The 20,133-nt window shown below is 41.7% G+C and overlaps 1 protein-coding gene across 3 annotated transcripts in view; it reads left to right on the forward strand.

Moving 5' to 3' along the window:
• nphp4 (nephronophthisis 4) overlaps positions 1 to 20,133 on the forward strand; it is a 433,219-nt gene that overhangs the window by 20,764 nt on the left and 392,322 nt on the right. For all 3 annotated transcript variants that reach the window (XM_072244772.1, XM_072244773.1, XM_072244774.1), the window contains exon 2: positions 12,745 to 12,897. In XM_072244772.1, coding sequence (XP_072100873.1) covers positions 12,745 to 12,897 — 153 coding nt within the window. The remainder of the gene's footprint in view (positions 1 to 12,744; positions 12,898 to 20,133) is intronic.

A 20,133-nucleotide genomic window follows, 5' to 3' on the forward strand; every position in this document is an offset into this window, starting at 1 on the left:
AACTGAAAGCTCTCTTCACGTCTTGCATCCCATCTTGCTCCAAAAGGCTCCGAAGGGCTAAGATCATTTTTTACCAGCTTCTCATTTTGTCCTCCTCCCATTCTTCCCCAAGAGAGAGTAACCGCACAAAAGCTGATTCACAGGATGACTCCCTTTAGAGTGGTCCTTCATGAACCTCTGGTGGTACCCACAGAATCCAAGGAACGAGTGTAGGGCACTTACATTCTTGGGCCTTGGCTATGTGGTCACTGCCTCTATCTTTGATAGATTCGTAGCTACTCTAAACTGTGAGACTATGTGCCCAACTTACTTGACTGATGTCTTGCAGAACTGGCACTTGTCCAGTGATAATTTTAACTCTTCAGCTTTCAGGCGGCCTAACATCTTCACTGGTCTTGCTTCATGCTCTTCCAGGGTGGACCCAGACTCAGATCATCCAGCTACACTAGCACCTCAAGCAAGTTCATATCCCCAGCAGTTTTCTTCATGACACACTGGAAAGTAGCCCGTCTTGTAAAGAAGAAGGCAATGGCAAACCATTTCTGTCAAAAAATTTGCCAGGAACGATTATGGTCAAAAGAACTTGATTACCCATGTTATACAATATGGCACATAATGATGAAGTCAATAATTAGCTCCTTGATTTTGCTGACATCGAGTAAGAGGTTGTTGTTACTCAGATTTTCAATCTACCTCCTATATGCTGATTTGTTACCACCTTTGATTTGGCCTGTGACAGTGGTGTCATCAACAAACTTGAACGTGGCATTGGAGGTCTGCTTAGCCACACAGTCGTAGGTGTAAAGCGAGTAGAGCAGGGGTCTAAGCACACAGCCTTATGGTGCACCTATGCTGATGGAGATTGTGGAGGAGATGTTGCCAATCTGAACTGACAGGAGTCTGCAAGTGAGGAAGTCGAGAATCCAATTGCGTGAGGAGGTATTAAAACCAAAGTCTTGAAACTTATTGATTAGTGGTCAATACTGTCTTGCCTTTTGTGCAACCAATTACTGGTTTTATGGCATAACAACAAAATCCAGGTATGTGATTTTATCTTAGATTATTAGATTATGAGAACACTCAGTCCTCTTTTATTGTCATTTAGAAATGCATACATGCATTAACAAATGATACGTTTCTCCGGAGTGATATCACAGAAAACAGGACAAACCAAAGACTAACACTGGCAGAACCACATAATTATAATATATAGTTACAGCAGTGCAAAGCAATACCGCAATTTGATGAAGAACAAACCATGGGCACGGTAAGTAAAGTCTCAAAAGTCCCTGAGTCCCGATAGCAGGCGGCAAAAGGGAGAAACTCCCTGCCATAAACTTCCAGGCACTGTCAACTTGCCGATGCCTTGGAAGCAGCCGACCACAGCAGACACTGAGTCCATCCGTCCGAAAACTTCGAGCCTGCGACCAGCCCCTCCGATACAGCCTCCCGAGTGCCATCCTCTGCCGAGCGCCTTCAACCTCGCCCCGGCTGCTGAAACAAGCAAAGCCAAGGATTTTGGGGCCTTCTGCTCCAGAGATTCCGGTTACCACACAGTAGCAGCGGCAGCGAAGCAGGCATTTCAGAAGTTTTCCAGATGTTCCTCCGTACTCTCACGTCTGTCTCCATCAAATCAGGATTGTGCACGGTCCCCTACTTGACAGATAACAGATATTCATCACCAGAAAGGCCGCGCACGCTGCCGTCGCACTGCCATCTTCTTCTGCATGATCAATTATAGTAAGTGACATTGTAGATTTGCTGTTTACTTTATAGGCAAAGATTGAGGTTTCAGATTGAGCCTGAAACAAACCGTAAAGCTTGATGTAGGCACTTCTGGGGGGTGGTTGTTGATACCTGTTTGAGGCCATTTCTCAAAACAGCTGTGAAATAAGACCATTTGGCAGGTTCATGTGGGATCTAACCTTAATTGAAGTGTTGGAGGGTTTTACCAAAACAATAATTTAAATGAATTACTTGCCTGAACATGCTCTTTCTGGCTTTAGATTAATTAAGAAGATCATTGCTGATTCATTCCTTATTCTTTCTAATGACTATTTATTTCCAATTGTCTTAAATTCTTCCACTTTTTGAATGTGGCTCTGTTGTAGAGAATTATTGCATCAGGCATCCAAAACAAACTGATTTTATTGTGGAAGATTGTTACTATTTAAATAAGTTGCACTATATACTACTAAAACTCTCATGCTCTGTCTGTCTGTTTGTCTGTTTGTGACCTCCAATTAGCGCAAACGGTGCATTAAAGTGGCACTGTTTTTGGCTAAATCAACTTAAAATGTGCTAACTTACAGAATGCAGGCAAAGTTCAGGGTTATGTATTTGTAAAAAGTTGCTCATTTGCAAAAAATCAACAGGCTGGCTTTCACCCGAGACCCGATCGGCCATCATGGAAATCGGGACGCGACAGCCCAACGCATGCCTGAGCAAAAGGGCAGGGCAGCTCTATTTCGAGGAGTCACTTCCTGCTCATCACCATCAGCATGTGCAGGATTGGGACAGATCTAACTGCCACCCATCAATAAGAGATAATTAAATCTTATTGTAATGATGTACTTCGAGACACCCATAAAACCCTTTGCTGCAGTCAAAGGACAGCGGTGACTATATCACATCCATTTAGGAGAGTGCTAGCCACATCATCAAGAATAATCAGCATCCTTTGGTGTTAGTGCTTCGTATCTTCTATGCAGCATTAGGGTAAAAAAAATGGTCAGCCTAATTATGCCGCGTGGAAGGGAAGGGGGACATTATGGTCAAGAGATGACGCCAAATGTCGTCGGGAAGCGGCAAGGAGAGGGAGAGAACAAGAATCAGATGAGGCCAGGGCTGCACGACTCCAAGATCAAAGAGTCAGGACAAAAAAAAGATGAGAGAAGAGACAGAGGAGGAGAGGCATGCACGTCTCCAGGATCAGAGACAAGCAACAAACAGCAGAAGAGCTGAGGAGACAGGGGATGAAAGGGCTGCACATCTCCAGAATGACAAAAACAGGCACAGAAGGATGTGAGAGGAAGACTCAAAGGAGCTGCGAAATTCACGTCTCCAGGATCAGAGACAAAGAACAAACAGTAGAAGAGATGAAGAGACGGGGGATGAAAGGACTGCATGTCTCCAGAATGACAGCGAGAGGCACGAGGGTGGCAGATAAACCAGAAATGATGCCATCAAAAGTGTCCTTCGTTAAATGAGGAGGAGCTATATTTGCTTTGCTACGTGTCGTTCTTCTTTGATAAACTGAGGTTTTCAACTACAGTTTCTAAAGCAAAGTGATACCAATAGCATTCAGGAAAATTTAATGTTCATTCTGGTCACATCAGACTGCACTACCCTTCTCTCAAAGGGTGCCCAAATGGGTCACCCCGTTGTCTAGTAACAGTTATAAGTCTTTGCGTTGGGCTGGAAACAGTGTTTTAAAATCAAAATCTATGGGAATTTTCTTACATTTTTATGGGCAGTAAATGCTTTGTTCTGTCAGATAAAGTTTAACCCATTTGATATGGTCTGAGATGTGGATTGAGTTGTAAACTTGTTTCACTGTTGGGGAGCTGGGTTAGATTTTGCACTCTTGTAAGTGGAGGAAACCCACACCATCACAGGGAGAATGTGAAAACTCCAGAGACGGCATTGAAGGTCAAGATTGAGCCCTGGTTGTGGAGCTGAGAAGCAGCAGTTTACTTGCTGCACCACTTCTGCCCTCCTTCTAAAGCAATTTGTGAAGGCTGTTTTAAAAGAAATGCTGTCTATTTTTCACATAATAACAAATGATTTTTGAGGAGCCTTTGGACTGTATTGATTCTTGGTAATAGTGATAAAGAATTTTATTCACACAATTCCCACAAAAAAAAGTGTTTGCATTTGAAAATTGGCTTAATCGCGAGTATAACAATTTTGTCCATATTTCTTGGTGTCTCTGCATTTGTCAGATAACTCAGCTGCTGACTTTTTGGTAGGATTTTTGTTTGTCTTTGTACTTTTTTTTGGCTTAGAGCTCCCCTAAATAATGTCAGTGGTAAATTAATACTCAAGATCTGTGTGAAATGTGTTTTCAACCTTGTTGATCTGAAAGGAATGAGGGTTTTGTTTCTCACAAAACGGTCCCACTTTTCCTGAAATCATGCTATAAAAGTCAGCATCTAAAATTGCAGCACTCTTCGTCCTTGGTAAGGTCTGTATCTCTTTGTGACCTGAAATACATATCATGTGAGTCTTTCAGCTTTGCCCATAGATGTCAATGTTGGTGTATAAATTTCTCCAGATCTCCTGGCTTGTTACTTGTTACAAAGGAGGTTACCTGAGTTCCATACTCAGGAAGTGAAGTCTGTCCACTTTTCCTTCACCTCCATGTGTACAAAGCAGAACAGGCACATGCATTTGCCTGTGAAATGCCCTGGTTTCCTTGGCTGTGTAAGTCTAGGGAAGACACTCTCAAGTCCTGCCAAACTCATGAGATTGAGATGGCTTGTCCCACCCCGAACTCTGGTTTGTGTGGATGCTGTGTAATTTGCTACCCTGTTACAAATTAGTGCCACAAAATAACAGACAGTACAAGGCATACGATTAAAGGAGTTATCTTTATGAATCTTAAGTTAACTGAAGGTTAAGTAAAGAATAACAAAAAGAAAAAGGCCCATTCTAATAAAACAGTCAAATGAGCACAAGTTGGAGCTCATCTTGTACTTCTCTGTCACTCATGCACAGGGCCCTCAGTCTTCTATTGACTCTTTTTCACCAATCTGATCAGTCTTCCAGCAGTCTTTAGGAAAGACTCTTCCAGCTCCCTCACAGCATTGCAGCACTCATTCAGTCAGGAGTATCAAGTAGCTGACATACTTCATTTCAGTATGTCTCTTTAACATTTGGCTGCAGAAATCACTGTAGCAAGGTTAAATTTCAGCAACTTTGGGAACTTGCAACAGGAAAGTAATAAATGCCATGTGGAAATAGACAATAAAAGTTTCAAACTGGCATTACACAGAAAAACCTGTCACTGCTGTTTTGTGAATATCACATCATTCTTTATGCAACTTGTAAGGTGCTTTAGAGTCACCCAATATGCTGTAATAATGCTAAGGGGTGGTAGATGAATGTAAGAAAAGCAGCACAGCGCATATCTGAATCAGCTGTTGGACAATGAACAATGGCAGCTTTCAGTCTCCTCCTGCGATGTTGTGTTTTGATTAAAAGGTTATAGTATACTGTATTTGTATTTTACTTTGTTTTTATACCTTTAGATCAGTGTCCCCCAACCCTTTTTAGCCCAAAGCCCCCCTAAAGCACTTTCATACTTGCCAATGCCCCTTTTAGGCACAATATGCTTTCCAGCACTCCAATAGTGTAAAAACATGTCTACCATATGCTAACGTAAGAAAAATGATTCTGCTTTAAATTTTTATTTGTCTTTAAACCTAGCTCAAACAGTACATGTGTGCTGTCCAGCAGCTTCAATATCAATGTGATTCTTGAACTTGATGGTGTTTAGGAAGAGTTAAAATATCTGGTTCAAGTTGTGACAGCAAAAGTCTTAAGTCCCCATGTGTAACAATGTCGAAGCAGTTTTTGTTTTTCTTTGTGGGTATATGGTTCACTGCATTGAAGCTTCTTTCAACAAGGTAAGAGGATGGAAATGCAGTGAAGAGCTATTTGGCTCTTCTGCAAAGACCAGGAATCTTCATATGACAGTGTAACCATGTACCACAAAAGCCGGCATTTTTGAAAAGCATTTTTGATTTTTCATTGTTCTGAATTTTGATAATTTCTTCTTGCAAGCTCTCTTCCTGTTCTTCCACTTTGCAAAAGAAATGAGTTAATTACTCAGTCTGGAATTTCCAGACAGTTCAAATCCTTGAATCAATTCTGTGAATCCTTCTTTAGTGACTGCAAGTGTAAGCAGTACTCTTGCAAATCACCACCTGTGAAAGAGAGTGCCATACTTTCCATGCAGGGAAACTGTGAGTCCATTCTTCTCCCAATGTTTGCTTAAATATTTCCAATTTTCTGATAAAAGTGGGCACTGCATTTTTTGCTTGGACTAAATTGAAATTCTCACCTTGCAGTTTCAGATTTAGAATGTTAATTTTGTCATACAGTTCGGCTAGGTATGCCACATCTCAATGTAGAAGTTCAATCATGTTTCCCAAGCTCTTGTCGGCTTCGAGCAAAAATTCAACCACAGTGTCAAAAAGATCAAAAAACATTGTAAGCAGCAACTTTTTGACTGCTAAAGCACTTCAGTATGAAGAAGCAAGTGTTTACGTTCTTCATCGTTATCTTGGCATAATCGGTGAAATATTCTGCTGTTTAATGGATGAGCTTTAGTTTTGTTGATAGCAGATATTACAAAAGACGTGCTTGAAGAAAGTCGCTGGCTGAGGTTTTTGGTTTTGGGATGTTGAAGATGAATTACACAATGGATTACAAACAGACTTGGAATTTCTCTTTTCATAAATGCCACTAAACCAGTATGATGGCCTGTCGTATATGGTGTTCCATCTGTTTTACAAGAAATCATGCTCCTAATCGGAATACTTTTATCCTCAGTATACATTTTGAGCTCATTGTAGATTGCTTCTCTGTTGAGATTTGTTTTTAGCTTTTTACAAAAGAGAATCTCTTCATAAACTCTTCCATTTTTGATAAACCATACATATGCCATTAGCAATGCTTCATTGTTTCATTGTTTTGCATAGTTGACTCATCTAGTTGTATCCCAAGTTCTGTTTTTTGTTGCTGTGTGCACAGTTGATGTTCAGTGTTTTCACTTATTTTGTCAGTATGATGAGCTACAGAGTTGTTACTCAGAGGAGTTGATTTTAAAATGCTAGTATCCATTTTGAGAACAGTGGTGAGCACTTCTCATACAGCAGGCATTATTAATTTTTCAACAATTGTCTGAGAGTTTGCACATTTTGCTATCATTTTGGAATTGTTAAAAGAAGCCATGAGACCACTATCAAGGTCATTTTTGGCTTTCTTGGCAAATGACTTGAGTGTGCAATGCTTTTCAAATGCTTCTTTCATCTTCTGGAACTGAGTAATACCACAAGTAGCCTTTTCAGGGAGTCTTTTATGGAAGTGTTCCTGCACTCTTGATAGTTTCATGGTTTCATTAGACAGTAGAATATTACAAATAAGACACATGGGGCGTCGCTGATCTGACAGGAACAGAATTAAACCAGGTATGTAACATTGTATTTATTGATGCACTTTCTGTAGTTTCTGTTTCTTAGCAGGATTAGGCTTCAAGTCTTCATCACCTTAAGACTCATAAAGATCGTGCCATACATGTTTATCCATCATTAGCAGGGCTAAATTAAAATGAAAAAATTAACACAAACTGGGAATGCCTATTGGATGTTGACAACAGCATTAAGTTAACATGGATGGATTGATGGTGGTGGCGTGCAAAGGAACGATGAGATGAAGATGTAGACGATCACAATGGTGAAAATTACGTTGACAAGGATTCAGATTGGAATCCGAATGTTAGTCGGGATAGAGCTGGTGTTTGGCAAACTACCTTTATACTTTTCTAGTTAGTGTGATTGATCAATCATGTAAAGTCTCATAATCCCCAAAGGTGGTTCTTGACTGCAGATATGAAGCTGAGGTTGCCTTGAACACCTCAGTTGGAATCTTCAGGGTCGACAGGTTTACTGATCGGCTGGAACCAAATGGTCAAATAGAGCCAATGTGGTTTTGTTGCGTTACCTGTTTTCCATAGATCTGTAGAGAAAGCTGAGAGGGTGTACTTGACTTAATAACTGTTAAATTGAAGAACTCGTTCTATGCCGCAAGTCAAGGGGAACTGTTGGGTATCCTAATTGCTAATTTATGCATGCCCAATATGTCTTTTTGGTTGGTAAATTCGGATGAGATTGTCGAGTTTCAGATGTGTTGTGATGACGTGTGCACACTGCTTGCAGAGCTGTGGTTCTTGTGTTCCAGTGCCTCATCCTTTTTATTTTGGGAAATGGCGGCTGTACTAACAGTTAGTCAGGTCTCGTGCCTCAAGTTAAGGTGCTGCTTACCACTGCTCCCCCCAGAATCTTGAATGCCCTCCACCTCCCTATGACTTCTGTTTTCCCTAATGCCCTCTTAGGACATGTAACCACTAAGTTGGAATCACTGCCGTAGATAAACTTAAAAAAATCAACGTTATCGACTTGTCCTGGTGTTTGATTTCATCAGTGATACTTTAAAAGATTTAATGCTGTGCCTTTTTTTCAATTTCTGCAACCAGCCTGCTGAATATTCACAATTACTTTCAATTTTCAGTCTGTTGTGATAGTTCTTTGCTTGTTTCATAATCAGCATACCGTAAGGTGGCATATATTCACTTTGGTGCTGACAATACACGATCAAGTTCTTCATTTTTCATTTTATGTAGTGTGAGAGATCACTTCTCAGAACTGTCTGTGGTGCACAGAGACCTGCGCATTACCTGGGAACCTTACCATCAGCTTGTGAAATTTTCCATTTAAGGCATCATGTCAGTGCTCAAAAAACCCAACTTATTTTGGTGTTTTTCAGATTTTGGAATTTCAGATAAGTGTTACTCAACCTGTACTGCAGTCTGGGAATAGCAGATTGCACAGACATCCCAGATGTATATATTATTTATATGTAAAGTACACAAATTATTTTTTGATCATCTATTTGTGAATCAATGTATGTGCTGTATGTTAAAATGCTGGTACAATTCCATGCTGCGTTTTCCATATCAATGTTTTATTTTAAGGCTGAATTCAGGGTGGGCAAGTGATGTTCTTTTCCTATGGTATATTAGCCAAAGGTGCTTATTAGTATGTTGACCTGCTGCACCTGGCAGGTAGCATGTACATGCATAATGAACTAATTACACCTATTGAACTGATGCGCACAATTTGTCCATTCATTTATTTCATTGGTGGGCAGGGATGTGATCAATACAGTGTGTACTGAGAGATTATTTCTTCTCACAGGAGTTTATAATTTGGGGTTTTTGTCTTGAGGCAAGTGGTCAAGCATCTAGGAATAAGATGAGATCTTTTTTGTGGAAGATTGTAAATCTTTGGTATCTCCATGATCAAGCATATTCAGTGTTAAGGGAAATAGATTTTGGACACTAAGGAAATCAGGGATATTGGGGTAAGCAGAAAATAAATGAGGAATAGAATTGGCTAAAATGGTGTAACGTGTGTGTGTGTGTGTGTGTGTGTGTGTGTGTGTGTGTGTGTGTTCATGCAGATTGTTTCCTACACCATTTGACCTCTAGGGAGTGTCTGACCAGCAATGCTTATATAATTAAATGGTGTACCAATGAGCAATAGGTGTTTATGCATTTGATTTCTAGATAGGTCAAATGAAACTTTAACAAAATCACTTACTAAATCTGAAGTCTATGACGGGGAAAAGTAGCTAATCAGACAGGAGTTGCAGAACCTACTGCCCACCACTCTTTATGGAATTTGTGCATGTGAGTCACAGCCTGTGTTTTGAAATTTTGTCTTTTTGTTGGATGTTGTACTATTTTCAATGATTATACTTCACTCCAAAATAGCAAATGTTAAGACCTTTCCAAAGGATGCCTTCTCAATGAATTTCAAGTTTACAACAACTTACATAAATATTTTCAAAGAAAATTCCTGAAAAAAGGTGGAGAAAATAGAACATGATCTTGTTCTGTAGATGTTCAGCATCAATAGTCAGTTTCAAATAGTCTCAATGTAGTTAAAAATGCTTTTCTTGATTTATGGTCTGAAGAGTCTTTTCTGCATGTATTTCCAATGAAGAATTGTTGTTTTCAGATTCAGTGCTATGTTGGAGTTAAAATATTCCACCTCTACACAGCAGTGTAGGAGTAATTATTTAAAAAGCTCAATGGAATGTTTTTGTTGTTGCACTTGGTTGCTATGGTTCAGGCAACTGTTTTCACCTGTGGCTCCACATGCCATAATATTTCCTCAGAATGAATAATTTGTTAGGCATGCTCAAGGTCAGTGCAAATCTACCAACCCTTTTTGGTAACAGAACAATAGATGAAAAATGCAAGAACTTCCCTGTGTCTAGGGGTTATATCCAGATGTGTATCATCATCTACAAAATAGTTTCCAATTATCAATACCACATCAAAGTGTGCAAGTAGTCGGCTGAAAGGAATGAGAGTTTCCTGTAGCACTTGTAACTTTCATTTTCATTCAGCATTTTTAAATGCTTCAATCTAATGTTGTAATTATCTTGACTATGCCAAAAATTAGCAGAGTGAGTTACTTATTTTGCTTTCCTTGCTCAGAGATGAACAAACTTCTACTGCTTTCAGCTAATTCAAAATGGTCAACTGTGAAAGATCTGGCCCAGAATTTATTCTCCAGTTAGTTGTTTGCTTCTTTCATATTTCCCTTCCGGAGTACTTTTTAATATGTTCTAACCCATATGTTAAGGAATGCAACCGAAGGCAGTGATACTCTGTTGATGGAAATTAAAGGAGGATGTTTGATTACTACAATACATTAATTTAAACAAACCAGATACATTTGTGTTAGAAATTTTTAATCTGCTTTACTAACAAGTGGAGTGGTTTAATTCTTTCATATGAAATGAATTATTGACAATCAGTTTACAGGTAAGAAATCACACTTTGATGTGAAATGTTTTTCCCAATTGATTTGCTGGGATCTCTGCAGATCTCTATTTGCCTTGTTCAAAAAACAAAATCTGTATAATCCTGTTGCTTAAACCCAAATAATTATTGCATGTGGTTCCGGGTGAGAACCACAATGCCTTTACCCTTGTACTCTCAAATTTTGTATCTGATAGACATTTGTTGATGTCTTGAGCTTGTTCTTTGCTGCCACTTTAATTCTCTATGTCACAACTACACTGACTTGTCTGGCTGTGGCTTGCTTATGTACAATGATGCCCAATGTAAACTTGAGGGACAGCAACTCATCTCTTTTCTGGATACGTTAGTCTTACAGAATCAACATTTAAATTCTGAAATATCAGGGAACTGACATTTCTTTTTGTTCTGTATCAAAACTGGCCACTTCTGCTGTAGATCATTCATCTGTGATAGTGGCTCAGTTTTTCTCAATCCAGTATACCCTGGCCTTTTGCGGATTTCCTTCACTCATGTATTTTGAAACAATGAATGCTCTTTTATCCATATTCTCATTCTCTGCAATCATTAACTTATTGTGCAGGTAACTTATGGAATTTGTCCCCACAGACCACTGTCCTGACCTTATCAGAAATATTCCCTTTTTCCTATGCATCCCTTCCCCACATCCACCTTTTCTGCAGAGGTGATATGCTTTTTCCTTCCTCCATTCTGATGAATGGTTTTTCAACCTGAAATGTCAACTCTGATCCTCTTTACACAAATGCTGCCTGACCTGCTGAATATTTCAAGCATTTTCTGCTTTTATTTCAGATATCCAGCATCTTGATTTTTTTTTAAATCACTTTCATTCTTCTGCTACTTTTTAACCAACTTATTGCATCTTTCCAGGTGCCAAAGAATCTCTAAGGCAAGAAGTATTTTTCCTGATGGATTTGTGAAATTAAGGAGAATAAGTTAGCAATAAGGGATTTAGGCTGGTTATTGCTGAAAGGGAGGTTAGATTATTTATATATGTAACTTCACTTGAACTCAACAAGTCGTCATTGAGTCAGAAACTACAATATTACTTTAAAAGGAGCCTAATAACTGTTTGAACATGAGAAATGACATTAAAGTTAGTAGTTCTTGTTTCTCTGACCCAATGTGCCTTATGTAATGAAGAAAGATAAATATAGCACTAAATGCTCCAGAAAATTATTTTTCACAATCAGAATCAAGTTTATTTTCACTGGCATGTGTCATGAAATTTGTTAACTTAGCAGTAGCAGTTCAATGCAATACATAATTTAGAAGAAACAATAATAATAAGTAAATCAATTACAGTATACGTATATTGAATAGATTAAAAATTGCAAAAACCAGAAATATATATACTTTTTTTTAAAAAAAGTGAGGTAGTGTTCAGAGGTTCAATGTCCACTTAGGAATCGGATGGCAGAGGGGAAGAAGTTGTTCCTGAATCGCTGAGTGTGTGCCTTCAGGCTTCTGTACCTCCTACCTGATGATAACAGTGAGAAAAGGGCATGCCCTGGATGTCTTTAATAATGGACGCTACCTTTTTGAGGCACCGCTCCTTGAAGATGTTCTGGGTGCTTTGTAGGCTAGTACCCAAGATAGAGCTGACTAAATTTACAACCCTCTGCAGCTTCTTTTGGTCCTGTACAGGATCTTCCCACCATACCAGACAGTGATGCAGCCTGTCAGAATGCTCTTCACGGTACATCTATAGAAGTTTTTGAGTGTATTTGTTGGCATACCAAATTTCTTCAAACTCCGAATGAAGTGTAGTCAGTATGTTGCCTCCTTTATAGCTGCATTGATATGTTGGGACTAGGTTAGATTCTCAGAGACCTTGACACCCAGGAACTTGAAGCTGCTCACTCTCTCCACTTCTCATCTCTCTATAAGGATTGGTTTGTGTTCCTTCGTCTTACCCTTCCTGAAGTTCACAATCAGCTCTTTCGTCTTACTGACGTTGAGTGTCAGGTTGTTGCTGTGACACCACTCCACTAGTTGGCATATCTTGCTCTTGTACTAGCTAAAAGGACATGTTTTTGTATTAACTTAAACTTGTTTTGCTGAAATCTAGACTGATCCCAAATGTCTTTATTCTTCATGTGCAGAGTTTATTGGAGGGAGTGGCAGATGTCCAGTGTCAGCTGCGATTGAGCCTCTTTGATATTACGTACTCCCATTTCTTTGGCAGAACCTGGAAGAGTTCTCCACATCCCATAAAGCATACCCACGGTCAGCAATCCAAAGTGTCATTCAATCAGGTAAGATTACCTACAATAAATGTATCTTTCAGGGCTTTATTCTCTTTGTAATATGGATGGTTTGTCATTGTTCTGAATTATTGAAAAACAGATATACTGAAGACAGATCCCAGCCAACTCAAGATGTAAACTCAGCCTAGCTGAATCGCATGTTGGAGGTCATTTCCAAAAGAAGTGTTTGTTTTTTGTGCATCATGTTAAGGACATTAGTGTGATATAAAACTCTTCTATTTTAGCTCACTAATTTAGTTCAACTTTCAATCTTGGGACGTGTCTGAATTTTCCCTCCTGAAGTCAACATTGGTGAAGTGTTGACTGTGTATACTGGCCTAATTTGCTTTTGTGGCAAATACCCAAAGAGCAATGAGCAGATTTTATTACAGAATAGGCATATATTTGGGTGGATTTTGCTTCTGCACTGAACTTATTTTCATTTTGTAAGGCATGCACAAAACTGTCAGGACTCCTTTGGGGGTGTTGTTGAACAAAAGGATTGTTTAAAGTTGACAGAGAGCTAGCTCTTTTGTTGCAAGTTGGAGATATCTAATTGGTGTAGTTTATTGGTGTAATTTATTGTCTATAAGATGAATATATTGTTCAGTTGTCTTTAATGCCATCTGTTAATATTCCAAAAATTCCTCCCATGTAAATCCAGCATTAAGTACACCCGAATGACACAAAATTACTTGTACCCCGAACCATATTCTTGAGGATATTGATTCCACTTGTGACTTCCATCTTGGAATGATTGTCTTTGGGGAGGTTACAGTTAATTTATAATTTTGACAGTTCTTTGGTCCGATTGCCCCTGAGATATGGTGGCAAAGGCACAATTATTAAGTTCCTTATTTCTTCCTGGGAATTTTTTATGAACATCAAAAACACCAACCTCCTTTCAGTGACCTTATCCCTGATACAACATGTATTTATTTGTCTTGTAATCTGACTTCATGAAGAGGATACTTTTGGGTTCTTCTTTTCAAGGGCAATCGAATTAAATACTCCATTGTCGGCAAACATCCAGTCATGCTGAGGTGGATTTGGGGTAAATTGGATTTACATCACCTGTGCCCCTTGACTATCTACCAGCAGTTGTCAAAGGTTGGGGGTTAATTCCTTGACAATTTTTGACATCCTGTTAATTTGAAAAGAATTGGAAATATGGTCCCAGAATTGCAATGTTTATCACTTGTGGTCTGAATGGTCTGTTTCTTGCCCAATTAATCAACTGTTAGCAAGTTAGTAATAAGGAATTTGCACTGTTTATTTCTGAAAGGGAGACTGGAGTTCAAATTGTTGTAATTACTTATGTTGATTATGGAATGCTAAATTACTTGAGTCGAATGCTAAATTCTTGAAGCATTGTGTGACAAGAATACACATAGATTAAGATGTTAGCTGCCCTGTACTGGCACCAGTGGGATCAGCAGTTGGTCTGCCATCTGTCTTCAGGAGAGAGAGAGATAAGGAAAACAATGGAGCAGCATTTGGAGATGTTAATGAAGGAAGGAGAGCTGTCAAGATCGGCTCCCCCTTTGAACCCTGAACTGTTTGAAGTGATGGACAGGCGATACCCCAGCAGGGGGATAAAAAGGGACAGATTCGCTAAGGCAGGACACACACGACACCCGAGGTAACGAGACCCTGGAAGCGGTGCGTCTGTCACAAGTCGGTGGGAAGTTTTGGAAGGCCGGTTGCGGGACCAGGCCATAGACGCACAGGGTGGAAAGGCACGATTGGCGGGAACCTGGTGTGTGTCCACCCTTGCCTGGGTGCCGGGTTCACCGCAGAGAAACGATCGTATCTGGAAACGGAGGGGGTCACGGTCGGTGACCTCAGATGACATCACAAAGGACTCGCCCGAAAGCTGACTGCGAAGGTCTGTGTGGAAGCCGTTTTTGAATATTCATTCGTTTTGCTCTCTCTCTCCTTCCCCCCACTGTCCATCGACACGGCAGCGATTACTGCGAACTGAACTGAACTAAATTGAACTGAACTTTGCGTCACTTTGAAACTGGTCATTTACCCCTAGACAACGATAGAGCTTGATTGATCCTGTTATTTTAATTCTGTGTACATGTATGTTTATCATTGCTGAACTGTTGCATTCATTATCCTTTTGATTAGAGTACTGTGTTGCTTGTTTCTTTAATAAAACTTTCTTAGTTCTAGTAATCCAGACTCCAACTGAGTGATCCATTTCTGCTGGTTTGGGCAACCCAGTTACGGGGTACGTAACATAAGTGGGGTTCTCGTCTGTGATTTTGAACGCTAAATTTGGGACCGAGTAAATTGATTGGGTCAAGATTCCCGAAAGAAAGAAAAGACAAACAACAGAAATGGAGGCCGAGGAATTTATAAAGGCGCCGACCTTGGAGGCATTAGAGGATGCCAGGAAATTGGAATTGGTAGCTGTGGCCAAACGGTTGAATCTTGCCTGTGCCGAACCAAGGTGGAGGGTTCCGGGCGACCCAGGAGGTGAGGCTGGTTCCCCCATTTGACGATACCGACGTGGATCGGTACTTTCTCCATTTCGAAAAAGTTGCTACAAGTCAGGACTGGCCGAGGGATAAGTGGGCTGTTTTGCTTCAGAGTGTACTGAAAGGGAAAGCCCAACAAGCTTACTCAGCTTTGTCCGCGGAAGATGCCCAGAGGTATGAGGTGGTGAAAGAGGCCATCCTCAGGATTTATGAGTTGGTCCCGGAGGCATACCGGCAGAGGTTGCGGAATGCGAGGAAGCAGTGGGACCGCACGTATTTAGAGTTTGCCTGTGAGATGCAGAAATATTGTGAGCGTTGGTGCGCCTCGAAGAGGGTAGAGGGGGATTATGACAGACTGCTACAGCTGATCCTGATTGAGCAGTTTAAAGGTTGTGTCCCTGAGGGTATGAGACCCTACCTAGATGAGAAAGAGGCAGCCACGTTAGCCGCAACTGCTAAGTTAGCGGATGAGTATGCGTTGACGCATAGAATGAAGTTTGCCCCGAATAAAGGCTACCAGAAGGGTAGTCAGGACGGTGGGGAGAGTCCGCCAGAAAAGTCAGAAAGTAAGCCAGGGACTAGTGAGAAGGATAAGGTAGACCGGGAGCAGTCTGGTAGGAAGTCTCCTGGGGTCGTCTGTTATAATTGCGGGAAAGTCGGACACTTTGCGTCCAGGTGCTTTGCCCCAAAGGAGGAGACGGGAAAAGGAAAAACGGCGATTTTGACTGGCTGTATCGAGCTGGTAAACGAACTGCTAGGGAAGGACAGGTCTGCCAAAGTTCAGGAAGGGCGCGAGAGGTTTATCTCGGCCGGATTGGTGTCAGTGAAGGAGGGGTTAAAACCAGTTCCAGTGCGGATCTGGAGAGACACGGGGGCGTGTCAGTCACTGATACTGAAGAGTGTATTAGAGTTTAGCTCAGAGACCCAGACTGGGGAGGTCAAGGTCAAAGGTATTGGGGAAGGGACAGAGGCCGTCCCTTTGCACCAGATACGCTTACAAAACAACCTGGTCTCTGGACTAGTCACGATCGGGGTGAGGTCCGAATTACCGATGAAAGGCGTGGAAGTCTTGCTCGGTAATGAGCTCGCCAGGGGAATCGTGTTCCCAGCCATGAGATTGACAGGTCAGCCTGCCAGCATTGAGGCCCCGCCCATGGACTCACAGGTTCATCACGGGACTGCAGTAGTAAATTTAGCTGAGACGTTTCTGCCAGCCTTGTACAAGAAGGGGGTAGAAAGTGAAAAGAAGGAGTGTAGTGAAACAAGAGGTAGTGAGGGAGCTGAGACAGACTTAGCATTAGCCAGGAAAGAATTTGTGCAGGCGCAGGAGCGAGATGAGGGGCTGATGGTTTTGGCGGAGACAGCTCTCTCTGACACAGAACTAACAAGGGAACTAGTAGGCTATTGTGGGAGGAGGAAGTGCTAAGGAAGAAAGGGAGACCAAGTACCGTACCCGCAGATGAGGAATGGGGGGTGGTGCAAAAGAGTTATGGGGATGAGATTTTTAACCTGGCCCACAAGGTACCCCCCGGTGGACATTTTGCGGTGCTGGAGGAAACAGTTGGTGGAATCATGAAAGAGGTTTACCGGCTGCCCAGGAGGAAGGATGTTATTGATCAAGGCCGACGCGAACTGAGACGGTCACAGGCTTTTGATATGCTAACAAACCTAGTCGGTGTTAGCGCGGAAATCAATGAAGCTAGGGTCCCCCTGATAAGAGAAAAAAACTATTTTGAAGAGATGAGTATGGTATCGACCAGATGGGAGAAGGCTATTGTTTTGGCCAGCTCTGCCGATAAGGTCTCTCCCTTAATCCCCGAACAAAGCGACTCTTTAGGAGAAGTAATTAAACGACTCGCACACGTGTGCTTAATTGTCCCGAGGCGATGCAAAGAACTGGGACGTTGGGTGGTGTCTGTTACACTAGGCCAGCCTAGTGAGCAACACTCCTATAGAGTGAGTAATTCAGTGACTAAAGGGCTGACGAATACAGAGGTGTGTATTGGCGATGTAATACGTCTGTCTGAAGCCAGCTTGATAGCGAACCTCGAAAAAAATGAGTTCGGCCACACGAAGGTCACTTACCTGAGAACTGTGGTGACGCAGGGGCAGCTGGCAGCGATGCAAGCTAAAGTGCGGGCTATCTCTGACATCCCAACCCCGACAGACAAGAGGGCCCTCAGAAGGCCCTTGGAGATGGTGGGGTACTGTAGGAAGTTTTGCAATAACTCTGCGGTTACTACCTCTCCTCCTCCTACTAAGCCCTTGCGAGAGAAAACTAAGTCGGAATGGGACGACCCTTGTTATTGTGGTCCGGGATGAAACCCAATGAGAGGTTACATTGATCGCAATTATCAGTGTTTTTGGCCACTATGAAGTTTGCTAAGTTGGAGCCTGGTCTAAGGAATTATTAATAACACATATAAAAGGAACAGAAAATGTGATGGCTGACTGTCTGTCAGGTGTTGACAACTTCAAATTCGCTGTATTAGCCAAATAGCTAATAAAGATGTGTATTTGTGTGTATCAAATAATGTATTCATGTTTGTAATTTTTACCCCGGTAAAAATCCTTAAAGGGGGGAAGTGTGACAAGAATACACATAGATTAAGATGTTAGCTGCCCTGTGCTGGCACCAGTGGGATCAGCAGTTGGTCTGCTACCTGTCTTCAGGAGAGAGAGAGAGAGATACGGAAAACAATGGAGCAGCATTTGGAGATGTTAATGAAGGAAGGAGAGCTGTCAAGATCGGCTCCCCCTTTGAACCCTGAACTGTTTGAAGTGATGGACAGGCGATACCCCAGCAGGGGGATAAAAAGGGACAGGTTCGCTAAGGCAGGACACACAACAACACCCGAGGTAATGAGACCCTGGAAGCGGTGCGTCTCTCACAAGTCGGTGGGAAGTTTTGGAAGGCCGGTTGCGGGACCAGGCCATAGACGCGCAGGGTGGAAAGGCACGATCGGCGGGAACCTGGTGTGTGTCCACCCTTGCCTGGGTGCCGGGTTCACCGCAGAGAAACGATCGTATCTGGAAACGGAGGGGTCACGGTCGGTGACCTCAGATGACATCACAAAGGACTCACCCGAAAGCTGACTGCGAAGGTCTGTGTGGAAGCCGTTTTTGAATATTCATTCGTTTTGCTCTCTCTCTCCTTCCCCCCACTGTCCATCGCCACGGCAGCGATTACTGCGAACTGAACTGAACTAAATTGAACTGAACTTTGCGTCACTTTGAAAATGGTCATTTACCCCTAGACAACGATAGAGCTTGATTGATCCTGTTATCTGAATTCTGTGTACATGTATGTTTATCATTGCTGAACTGTTGCATTCATTATCCTTTCGATTAGAGTACTGTGTTGCTTGTTTCTTTAATAAAACTTTCTTAGTTCTAGTAATCCAGACTCCAACTGAGTGATCCATTTCTGCTGGTTTGGGCAACCCAGTTACGGGGTACGTAACAATTGTCACTTGTCATCCTAAATAATATATTCAGCTTCCTTGGCAATTACTATGAAACTTCATTAGAATGTCAACATTATAACCTTTTTTTATCATAGTAAGAGGACAACCTTAAGCTTGATAAATGGTATGAGTGCTTTTGATTATTTCTGAAGACTGTTGAGCTTGAATGCACGCAAGGTCATTACCCGTGTGTCATACATGTCAGTGTGGGAAGGAGATCAACTCCTCGAGCTTGCAAATGATGGTGGGCTGAAAAGTATGTTTGACATAACATCTCTGCCGGCACTCTGGATCAAAGTCAAGGTTAAATATGCTGAGATAGCCACGAAAGCACTGAAAATGTTGTTTTCATTTCCAACGTTTTTCTGTGAAGCAGAGTTTTCTGCAATGAATGCAACGAAAACTAAATTGCGCAATAGACTGGACATAAGGAACCCATTCAAGTATCGCTGTCTCCCATCACCCCCCCGATAGGACCGTCTTGTTGCAGGGAAACAAGCCCAGGGCTCCCACTGATTCAGCGATATTGCTGCGTTGCAATGATTTTATATGTTCATACGAGGAAAATATGTGCTGTGTGTTTAATATCCAAACGTTACTTAAAACTTTATGATGCTATTGACTTACTTACATAACCATATAACAATTACAGCATGGAAACAGGCGATTTCTGCCCTTCTGGTTCGTGCGGAACACTACATTCACCTAGTCCCACCGACCTGCACACAGCCCACAACCCTCCATTCCTTTCCTGTCCATATACCTATCCAATTTTTCTTTAATTGATAATATCGAACGTGCCTCTACCACTTCTACTGGAAGTTCGTTCAACACTTACTTCAAGCTCCCCTGATAATTGACTTATCACTATATTCATGTGAGGAAAATATGCGGTGTGTTTAATATTAAATTCGTTAGATAAACTCTTTTAGAAACGAAATTGAGTGTATTAACCACTTATCACCTATATTCCGGTCGTGATTAATACCTCCTCCCCCCCCCCCCCCCCACCCCGATCAGAATCACCAAAAGCGTTTTGCAGGGGAAAAAAATCGGCAGGTACACGCATGTGCATGTCATGCATGCGCACTGATGCCCGCGGAAGGCTTCATGGTCATTGTAGTCTTTCTCGGGGTAAACAGAACGTATTTGACTGCTACTCTTGTCCGTTGGGAACCCTATCGTCCCCACTGCCCCCCCTCCCCCCCAGCCTGGTCGGCCGGTCTGCAAGAATATTGTCAATATTAAACCGGTCCGCAGTGTAAAAAAGGATGGGGACCCCTGACATA

Source organism: Mobula birostris, chromosome 27 (genome assembly GCF_030028105.1).
Source record: "Mobula birostris isolate sMobBir1 chromosome 27, sMobBir1.hap1, whole genome shotgun sequence".
Lineage (NCBI taxonomy): Eukaryota > Metazoa > Chordata > Chondrichthyes > Myliobatiformes > Myliobatidae > Mobula > Mobula birostris.